Consider the following 10,932-nt stretch of genomic DNA (forward strand, 5'->3'; position numbering starts at 1 on the left):
CAAGTTACTTTTACAGTTGGCAGAAATCAAGATAATTGTCATGATTCAAAGCAATCTGTTGAAATAAAAATCATACAGCTATTTATAAATAACATTACAGTCCTCTGCAGCTGTATACAGCATAAGACAGTGTTATGAATAAAAATAAGGATTCATCCATTTAGCAATATCGGAAATTCAGATACAGTAGATGCATCTACTGTGACATGCTTCTCTAGATCTGAGTACTTTATAACCTACTGTGAAGAATGCAACTTAGTATCTTCACAGGATTAAAAACAAAACAAAACAAACCCACCCTGACTACCTGCAGCTTTCAAGAGCGTTTTCCTTTGGCAAGTGTACACAGCACAGTCCACTTTTTCATTTTCAAAGCCTCTCTTATATAACAGACTGCAAAAACACCACCTCTAGAAGACTCGATCAAGATGGAATCTCATGTTTCTCTACTGCAGCAGTTATGATAGCAAACTGTTCCTCAAGTATAACAGGTTTAGGCTGTTGATTAGACCTATTGAGTGTGCTTAATCTATACAAAGTTCGCTTTCGAATGTGCAGATTTTAGAGTAGCAAGAATTGAAAACCGGGGAAATGTGAATTCAGCCAACCTTAGAGAACAGAACTATTGCCCCAAATGTCCAAAGAATCAGTTACAAAGGCTTAGATGATTTACTACAAACATCACATGCTTTCCAATTTGGCAAATCAACTAAGAAGATCCATCCATGTTCCCAAAAACCATTAGGGGACTCAAAAGCCTGCAAGGAGACTATAAATTGTATAAAGGCGCTAACCTAATTTCGGAGAAATCCGAAATGCATCCATCCTCCCAGACAGTCTCTCACCACAACTGCAAACAACCAATCAACCCCTATATTCTCTGCACAGAGCTGTTAGAAAGTAGTTGGGGCATAACTGTGAACCTTCCTTTCTACTAAAAACGTTGCCTAGAAGATATTTCCACCCTTCACACTGATAAAATCTTTTGTTCCTCATGGGTTGCATTGTATTCTTGCTTGCCAGTGGAAGTTCCCTTCAACAATGTACGTCTTGCTAAGAATTAGATCTGCACCAAGCTGCATTACGTCACACACATCATTTATTTATATGATGTATGCAGATCATGAGCGAGGTCTAAAAGTTTCACTTCCCCCGATGCTGTCAATACACTTCCTCCGATGCTGTCTTCGGAAGTACTGTATTTGTAAATACCAATCCCCGCAGTTCATAAAAGTTAATAGCTGGCCGTTTCGTAACAGGCCTATCAATCTTTTCCCAATCATCTATAGTAAGATACTGCTAAGTTTCCTGGAAGAGATTAACTGCTAAGGTTGCCCGCACATTTCGCCACCAAAAGAAGTCACGCCCTTTGCAATGAAAGCATGCATTAAACGGCTATATGTGCAAGAGAGATGGGCAAGACACTCTTCGCAGGGGATCTCTCTCTCACACACACAAACTTTGCCCAGCTTCTAATGCAACCCGTTCGGGGGAAGCTCCCCACCCCCAACATTCCCAGCAAAAGCCGAATCTGTGCACCACCATTTACTGTCTCGCGTCTGCTGCACCTCCTCTGTGGCGACTCGCCTCGCCGAGGAGGCTAGGTTAGAAGCGATCGATGCAAGCACATTACGCATCAGCACAGGGGGAGGAAATGGATCGAGCGAGAGAGGCATCTTTCCTTTCAGCCATTAATTATAAATCAGCCAAATCTCAAGAAAGCCCTTTGGCAGACAAGGATGCTAAACAAAAAGGAACCACCGCCGCCGCCGCCACCCCAATCCTCTTCCAACGTGGAGAGGCGCATCTGCCTAAGCAGCCAAGTAGCAGCATCACACTATTCCGGGCCCCTAAAAGATAACGAAATGGGGGTGGGGAGGAGGGGGGGTCGCCCCTCTCTTTGCAACGCAGAACCACCAGCAGATATGGATGTATGACTAAGTATTTCCAGTTGATTCTGCGCGCGCCGCCGCGCGCGCGCGCGCGCGCGCGCACACACACACACACACACACACACACACGCCACGAAAATCATGGTCCACAGCAGTGCGAGGCTAAATGGAAGCGAGGGGTCTATTTCCCATCTTCCCCGCTCGCCTCCTTCGCCCCCTTCCCCGGCAGATCTTGACGACTTCCCTGCTCTAACGAGTGTCTTGTTGCAGGGCGGCGGGGAAGGCGAGTCGCTGCCGATGCCCTACATAAGCCATCGAGGAGCCGAGGAAGGAAGGGGGTGGGGAAAGCGACGGCGAGGCAGGCAGAAATAGCCCACCTTTGCCGGCTCGCTCTCTCTCTCTCTCCAGAAGGAAAAGGATCATAAATACGACGCGTTTTGGGGTGGTGGTGGTGTTTTTTTAAAAAATAAATAAATCCCAGGCAATCGAGGACACCCCATCTGAACACAAAGAGGGGGAGGGAGGGGAGGGGGAGACCTTTGCAGTGCGGGCCCCTCCTCCACCCAGAGGCAGCAGCCCCTCTCCGCACAGGGGGAAGGGGGGGTAACCTGGGCACCATCCATGATGGCACTGGCCCGACTCACCCAACGCCGTCGCCCCTGCTTGCTGTTTCCCGAGCATATACCAACAACAAAAGGCAAATCCTCAAGGCGGGGAGGAGGGAGGTGGCTGCGGCGCCCCGCGGGCTTCTTCAGTGCAAGGTCCTGACCTTGCCCAATTGCAGCATCCTGCCTGGCCGTCGCCGTCGCCCTTCCCGCCGCCTCCCTCTTTCGCCGCGAAACGGGCGCCTGCGGAGGGCTCCGAGGCGGGCTCCTTCATACACTGCGTGGCTCCGAGAGGCAGCCTCTCTCTCTCTCTGCCTCTCCCGCTCGCTCTCGCTTCTGTCAGAGGGAGAAGAAGCTCGACGTCTGGCTCTCTCTCTCTCTCTCCCGTCAGCACCACCTCCCGTTTCCTCTCTCCACGGACTCGGCAGCGGCGCTCTCTCTGTAGTGCGGCCACCTCAGCTTGGCAACCTTCCGCCGCTGGAGAAGATACTGTGACAGCTGCCGCCGCCGCCGCCGCGCTCCCTTCTCCTCCCTTCGCTAGCAGGAGCGCGCGCGCCTGGTGCCGCCGCCGCCGCCGCCGCCGCTGCTCCAGAGGCCGGGCTGGGGCGGGCAGGCGGGAAAGCGAGCAAGGCGGCTGCGCTCTTTTCTCTCTCTCCCTCAGCGAAACGCCGCCGCCACCTGCGCCTGGCGAAGAGGGAGGAGGAGGAGGAAAAAGCGCGCGAAGAAGCGTTCCCGCGTTGTTGCCCCGTCCGGGCTAAAGAAGCGGAGGGTTCTGCTGTGGCGCGAGGGCGACCTCGCTTCTCCTCCGCTCGGAGAGGCTTCCCCGCGGCGGCGGCGGCAGCGGAAAGTTGCCCTCAGAACGGACTCCTTAATCGGCGGCCGAAAGAAGCGCACCCTCTGCGCACGGCCGCCCTCCCCGCCGCCCCGCTTGGCCTCTCCTCGCGCGCCGCCTCACCCCATCCTCCGGCGGGCATTCGGGCGCGCTTGGGCTAAGGAGAAAGTGAGGGAGCGGCTGCCATCTCCGCCCCGGGGAGCGGCGAAGTCGAGCAGCTGCTGGGGGAGAGGGGAGGGAGGCGCGAAGCCGGAGACGAGGGGGGTGACCCTTCCGAGGTCAGGCTCGCAGGTGCTGGTGGCGGGCGGGAGGCGGGCTCGCCGGAGAGAGCGGCGGCGGCGGCGGCGGCGGCTCAGGATTGCTCCTGCGGGAAAGGCTGCGTGGCCAATGCCCTTGAATTTCCCTCAGCCAAAGTCGCCGTCCCTCCTCGCGCGGAGAGTTCAGTCAGGCAGGGTTTGGCAGGCGCTGACACGGGAGGCGGTTCAGCCCTCAGCTGCTGCCTCGCACAGCTGTAAGAGGGTTTATTCAAGCTCCGGCTCTGCCTAAAAGGGGGGAAAGCTCTGAAAGGGCTGCCTTGTTCCTTTTGTAGCTCACGGACTCCTTCCCACGTCGTCGCAAAGCCCCATCCTGAAATGGGGGGAAACACATGCACACACGCGCGCGCTTTTCCTGACAGGACTGGCAAAGACGATGAGGAAAATGGCAGCGGTGCGGATTTTAACTCCTTGGTTACATTAAGGCAAATTTGTGGGGTGTCAAAGTCACCGCAGAACAAGTCAGAAGGCTGATTTGTAGGTGTGTGTGTGTTTTTTTTTTTTAAAAAAACCACACACACTGCATATATAAAACTACACAGGGCAGGAATGTTTCTAAAATGGACATTATTTTAGGATTCCCTGGTAGATTTCTTCATGTTCCGTTTAAAATCCAGGTTAGCCAACTCCTCAGTATGAAAACTCTTCAGGTTTCAGGTACACTATACAGAGGGTTGTAATAAAAAAATAATCATTTTAACGCCCAAATCTATATTCCAACTTTAATTCAAAGAATGCCTAAATGATCTCACGCCAAACAGCAGTTGGCAAGCATCTTTCTCTACTGAGGTGAATTTCCAAAATATCCTCTCTTCATATGGATGGTGTAAATTCTGCATTAATAACTGCTAGTAAAATCAGATCTCAAAGAAACTCACTGCTGCCACCTTTTGCTTGGTAATTTTTCACGGCTATTCCAAACAACAGTATATTTCGCTGTTTATATGGTCAGGAGGAGTTCTGGATGATTATTTCGCAATAGAATATTGGTCTTTGAGATTTGTTTTTATGGTTTGTTGTGTGACAGCCCCCGCCCCCAATCCTAGGCTTGTTTATTCTGACATAAATCCAACTGAAAACTATGGGATTTGCTCTAAAGATTTGGTAAACCAAGGGCTACAATCCTTTGCACACTTACCCAGGAGTAAATCCAACTGAATGGAGGGGGGAGGATTTACTTCAGAGAAAACATGCATGGGATCGGGCTACATGGAATAAATCAATGTGTGATATGTCCTACTGCTGCCCTGAAAGATGTGCTAAAGTAGATCAGAATTCAATGAATTCCTCATGTCTGTCTCCACTGCAGAAGATGTGAGACAGATACCTACTGAACCGAAAATGGATCTTGGGATTGTAGTGTACAAATCACCCCAAATGTGCAATGTGTTGAGGGAATGGAGAGGCGCGCGCACACACACAGAGTAGTTTTCCTTCTTTTGTAGCATTAGAACCTGGGAGTATCTAATGAAGCTGAATGCTGAGAGATTTGGGATAGACCAGGGGTCTGCAACCTTTAAGACAAAAAGAGCCACTTGGACCCGTTTCCGAAGAAAAAAAACCTGGGAGCCGCAAAACCATTGCGACATTTAAAACAAGTATAACACTGCATATATTGTTTCTTACCTTAATGTCCGATCTGCCAGCGGGCGGGAAGGTGATGTCAGGACGGTGCGTGACTAATGCACGCACCGCCCCCATGCGACGTCACAGCCAGTACAGCGCCCACCACAGTGGGGAGTGTCGGGGCGCACAATGCGCCTCCTCCCCTCACTAGTATCTGCCCCGGAGCCGTGGCAAAGGTGAAAAAGAGCCACATGCGGCTCCGGAGCCGCGGGTTGCAGACCCCTGGGATAGACAATGTCAAACTGTGCATCATAGCTACATGATGGATTCATTATCACAAGGTGTTGTGAGGGTCACTGATTTAGATGCCTTGAAAAGGGAACTAAACACTTCATGGAAGATAAGCCTATCAGTGGTTAATAGTCATGGAGGCTGCATATTACTTCCAATATCAGAGTCACAAGGTATCTTAATCCCAATTGCTGGGGAACACGAGTGGATGCTACTGTACTCGTGTCCTGCTTTCAGGCTTCTCATAGGCATCTGGTTGGCCACTGATGGTACAGAATGAAGGACTAGAAAGGCATTTGGTCTGATCCAGCAGGGCGCTTTTATGTTCTGATTTTAAAGGATACCCCATGTTGTATCCAGTAGTTTTTGTGCTAGTGGGAAGCATTTCAGATTAAACAAGGTGAGTTTCCTATTTTTGCCAGCCCTATACCTACCCCCTGCCTTGCAGATAGATGATAACAGCATACCTTCTTCAGCCCTCTGAGTTGTGTTTCATACTAATCTAGAGGGTCCCACAACCCTCAGGGGCAGTTTTTTTCAGGTGGCATGTGCTGCAATGGATAGGTTGGACCAGTGAAAATAAATCTCGCTGCCTTGTACAAATGGAAATTCTTTCTGCTAACACAAATATGCCACTGGATACAACCCAGTATGTTTCAGATTGGAGAGTTATTGGTGGTGTTGATTTCTTCTGACCAAAGTTGGTTTCTTCCTGTTAACAAGTGATGGTGATTATTATGTTCTGGACAGCTAATAGTGTAACTCTCTATATATATCTGTTGATGAATCAACGCTACTGAGCTCAGTAGACTTTAGAGTAAAAAAAGAAGTGACTGCAAGATTGCAACCTCAGGCTTCAGTCCTTTGAACACTTACTCATGAGTTAATCTCGTGGAATGCAGAACAATTTACAGCATGCACAGTACTGGGCAATATAAAAACTAGGCTCACCTTTTATGTTTCTCATAAAAAATTAAGGGGTGAGATCTTCTATAAAGACCATGTGGTGTTCCTTCAATTCCCTCCTTTGTTTAAAGGTAAAGGGTCCCCTGACCATTAGGTCCAGTAATGGCCAACTCTGGGGTTGCAGCGCTCATCTTGCTTTATTGGCTGAGGGAGCCAGCGTACAGCTTCCAGGTCATGTGACCAGCATGACTAAGCTGCTTCTGGCGAACCAGAGCAGCACACGGAAATGCCATTTACCTTTCCACCTATTTAGCTACTTGCACTTTGGTGTGCTTTTGAACTGCTAGGTTGGCAGGAACAGGGACCGAACAATGGGAGCTCACCCCGTTGTGGGGATTTGAACAGCCAACCTTCTGATCGGCAAGTCCTAGGCTCTGTGGTTTAACCCACAGCGCCACCTGTGCCACCCACGTCCCCTCCTTTGTTTATCCACATATAAATATCCAGGTTATTGAAACTTCCCCCTCTTTGCCTTCATCTAGTCTTACTAGGGTACTTGATTTGTCATAAAGATATAACATGTGCTTATTCATTATCTTAAAATTTACAAGTTTCATTATATGATAACAAATTTCTTAAAGATCATTAGTGGTTTTCAAGGGTGCCAAAGTTTCTGCACCTTATTTCAGCGCTGTTGTGTATGTTTGTGCTGTAAAGTCGCATTGTGAAGACTTCATTCAAAATAATAATCTTCCCTCAAGTCAGAGACCTGGCTTTTTTGTGCCATCCACATTGATAGTCCTATACAAACAACAAATAAATAAATAACTACGCTAGTTAGCAGTCAAGAACTGCAGAAATAATTTCTCCCTGCTGTTTGTATCAGTAACAGATTATGCAAGCTGTCCAGCACTGTGAACTGTTAAAAAAAGAGAAGCTATTAACATTAATTGTAGTTGATCAATATTTGGGAACGATCAACATTTAGCATCCTTTCCCATGGGTTATATGAGAAGTGCTGTCAGTATGATGCATGCGTCATCATGCATATAAATTGGTGTTAGAAGAGAAATGTGAAAAATCAGGGGTGTTATGGGAGTATTGTTGTATGGTAAATTGTGTCGTTAATTCTTAGTAAGCATTTGAGGGAAGAATCTGCCAATGTAGCTTGCAGATTCTCCCATTAATATATCTACTTGTTAGAACATCTCAAAATAATTCCTATCAAGTTTTCCCCCAATGAGATTTACAGACACGGAATTTTGGAATGGACGTCCACCTCCTGACCTGGATATCTCCTTGTCCCATGTAGTTTAGAAGTTTCTGACATCTGATCTTTCAGAATTTATTGCTTAAGACCCATAACAAGCACTAAAATACACTGGGTGGCGTTCAACATGGCATTAAGGCCAGTGTTATTTTTCTAGATGAAAAACAGGTGCCAGAACTCACCATGAACGCCTCCCTTGTTCTCTTATAGTGGCAATGGTGCCCACCCAGAACTGAGTTCCAGTGAGTTCCGGCTGGAAAAAAAAAGTCCTGGTTAAGGCTAAAGTTGCATCAGCACAAAGATTTCTACTTCTGCAAAAGAATATTCTCCCCCTCTCTGCCCCACAAGCACCCATAATCTGTACTGGGGCTTTCTCCAACTCTCCGGAGCAGATTTCGGGATGGTGTGGGTATGTGGCAGAGAGAACGGGGGGGGGGGTCTCCTTGCACCAACAGTAATTGTTGCACACAAGTATCTGTTTCATACCACCCATTGTTGGTAAAATTCCATGAGATGCTACAGTTTATTTTATTTTTTAATAAATATTTATTAAATTTTCACAAATTTTAAAAACACATACAATACACACAATACAAAGATATACATACAACAACAAACACACACGTATACTTTCAACTCCTTTTTTTCTTAAACTTACTTCATCGACTTCCCCATACCTCCCCTTTCTGCATTCCAATTCCCAAAATTATTTCAGCAAATCCTTCCCCTTAATTTTATCCGATTTTTCCCTTTTCTTTTCTTTTACCTAATCTTTAACAGCTGTAATCCCTTACTTTATATAACCACAACATTTTAACATTCATTAATTTTGCAAAATTTCTTAAGATAAATTTTAAATTTCTTCCAATCTTCTTCCGCCGTCTCTTTCCCCTGGTCTCGGATTCTGTCAGTCATTTCAGCCAGTCCCATGTAGTCAATCACCTTCATCTGCCACTCTTCCAAGGTGGGTAGATCTTGTGTCTTCCAATACTTTGCTATGAGTATTCTTGCTGCTGTTGTAGCATACATAAAGAATGTTCTGTCCCTCTTTGACACCAATTGGCCGACAATGCCCAAGAGAAAGGCCTCTGGTTTCTTAGGAAAAGTACATTTAAGTACCTTTTTCATTTCATTATATATCATTTCCCAGAAGGCCTTAATCTTCGGGCACGTCCACCAAAGGTGAAAGAAAGTACCTTCAGTTTCTTTACATTTCCAACATTTATTATCGGGCAAATGGTAGATCTTTGCAAGCTTGACTGGGGTCATGTACCACCTGTAAAGAGATGCTACAGTTTACAACACACACACCCCACACAAAATTTTAGTTGTCCTTCTGATAATTTATACTTTTTAGTAAGTTGTGTCACGTGGTGGATTCCCACTTGGAATACTGTACACAATCCTGCTCTCCCAACATTACTGCTCTCAACAGCAGTAATGTTGGAGAACCGTTTCTTTGATAAAATATTCAATTGAGGTCATAAGGCTTGGTTTCCAGATTCCTGATCATCTTGGTTGCCCTCCTCTGCACACGTTTCAGCTTGTCAACATCCTTCTTAAATTGTGGTGCCCAGAATTGGACCTGGTATTCCAGGTGTGGTCAGACCAAGGTAGAATAGTACTACTCCTATTAATTCCCTTGATCTGGACACTATATTTATGTTGATGCTGCCTAGAATAGCTGCATGATGTTATTATGAACATCTACCATATTGTAACCTAAAACATTTTCGCCCAGTTTTGCCATACAATATCTAAAAGAAGCAGTCTTTATTGTTGTATCAGTGTTTTTGCCCATAGGTAAATATTATCATTACTATTACCCAGTGCTTTTTTTAAGAAAAAAAAGGTGCCAGTACAGTGGTACCTCGGGTTAAGTACTTAATTCGTTCCGGAGGTCCGTTCTTAACTTGAAACTGTTCTTAACCTGAAGACCACTTTAGCTATTGGGGCCTCCTGCTGCCACTGTGCTGCCGGAGCACGATTTCTGTTCTCATCCTGAAGCAAAGTTCTTAACCTGAAGCACTATTTCTGGGTTAGAGGAGCCTGTAACCTGAATCATATGTAACCTGAAGCATATGCAACCTGAGGTACCACTGTACTCACTATGAAGTTGTTACAGTAAGTGCCACAATTTTAATCTTTGGGGGAAAATGAGGTGCTGGTACTGAGTACCCTTGAGAACCCCAGAAAAACCCTGCCATTGCCAGCATCATCACTGTATCTTTATTTATACCCCACCTTTTTTTCCTGACAGGACTCAAGGTGACATACAGACAAAAGCAAGAATTGCTGAAAACATAGGGGTGAAAAATAACCAAAACACATTAATAGAATTAGAACTATGTACACATATAAAATCTGATTAAAACATACAAATAATTACAATAAAAACAGCATGGCACCAGCCCTTTCATTAAAACCAGTCAGTCCCCCAAAGCCTCTTGAAACAATAAGATCTTCACCTGCAAATGGAAGAACAATAAGGAGGGAGCCAGTCTAGCTTCTCTAGGGAGGGAATTCCAGGGTCTGGGGGCAGTCACTGAGAAGGCCCTTTCCTGCATCCCCACCAAGAATGGCTGTGATAACCGTTTGTTGAGAAGACCAACTATTTACCCTTGATGTATTACAAAGATCCACTAATGTCACCACATAAAAATCTGGGAGGCATGCTGGTGGTTCTCAGCCCTTCATTTACAAACTGCTAACTTATCTTTGAAGCACATTTCACAGCAGAATCTTAGAGTAGGCTGGACAGTGCACTTTGGCTCAGAAGCAAATCCCACGGTGTTCAATAGAATAAGTGTGCTTGGGGTTGTAGTTTAAGATTCCGTTGCCTAAAGAATTAAGGTGAAAGAATGAAGAGCAGCTCTATCTGTTTCTTCTTTAGGAAGAAAATACATTATTATACATGTGTTAAGGACATTGAGAGGGATATCTGAGTGTTTGCTGAGTTTTGGCAATATTGAAAACCGAATATAGAAAGTGTGTGTATATGTGATAGAGAGAGAAAATATTCAGAAATATGTTTAGATCATTAGAAAAATATCTGCACCAGGTGTTCCAAGTGTTACAACACTTCATAACTGTCTTCCAAGACCAAATTTTCAAATGGATGTGAAAAGTATTAATAGTAAACTGGTCACAAACACAAGTTATACGGGGGGGGGGGCACCTGGATAGGGACCAAATAATTAAGATCCAATTTCATATTTCTCCTGAACAATTAAGTACTTCTGCATTTTCATGTTAG

The 10,932-nt window shown here is 45.9% G+C and overlaps 1 protein-coding gene across 1 annotated transcript in view; it reads right to left on the bottom strand.

Moving 5' to 3' along the window:
* The window catches only part of CTNND2 (catenin delta 2), a 552,484-nt gene extending 549,446 nt beyond the window's left edge, over positions 1-3,038 (bottom strand). Inside the window, exon 1 of the mRNA XM_081206065.1 lies at positions 2,537-3,038. Coding sequence (XP_081062191.1) covers positions 2,537-2,573 — 37 coding nt within the window. The 5' untranslated portion in view covers positions 2,574-3,038. The remainder of the gene's footprint in view (positions 1-2,536) is intronic.
* Between the last annotated feature and the right edge of the window lie 7,894 nt (positions 3,039-10,932).

The sequence above is a fragment of the Podarcis bocagei genome (genome assembly GCF_964188305.1).
Source record: "Podarcis bocagei genome assembly, chromosome: 8".
Taxonomy (NCBI): Eukaryota; Metazoa; Chordata; class Lepidosauria; order Squamata; family Lacertidae; genus Podarcis; species Podarcis bocagei.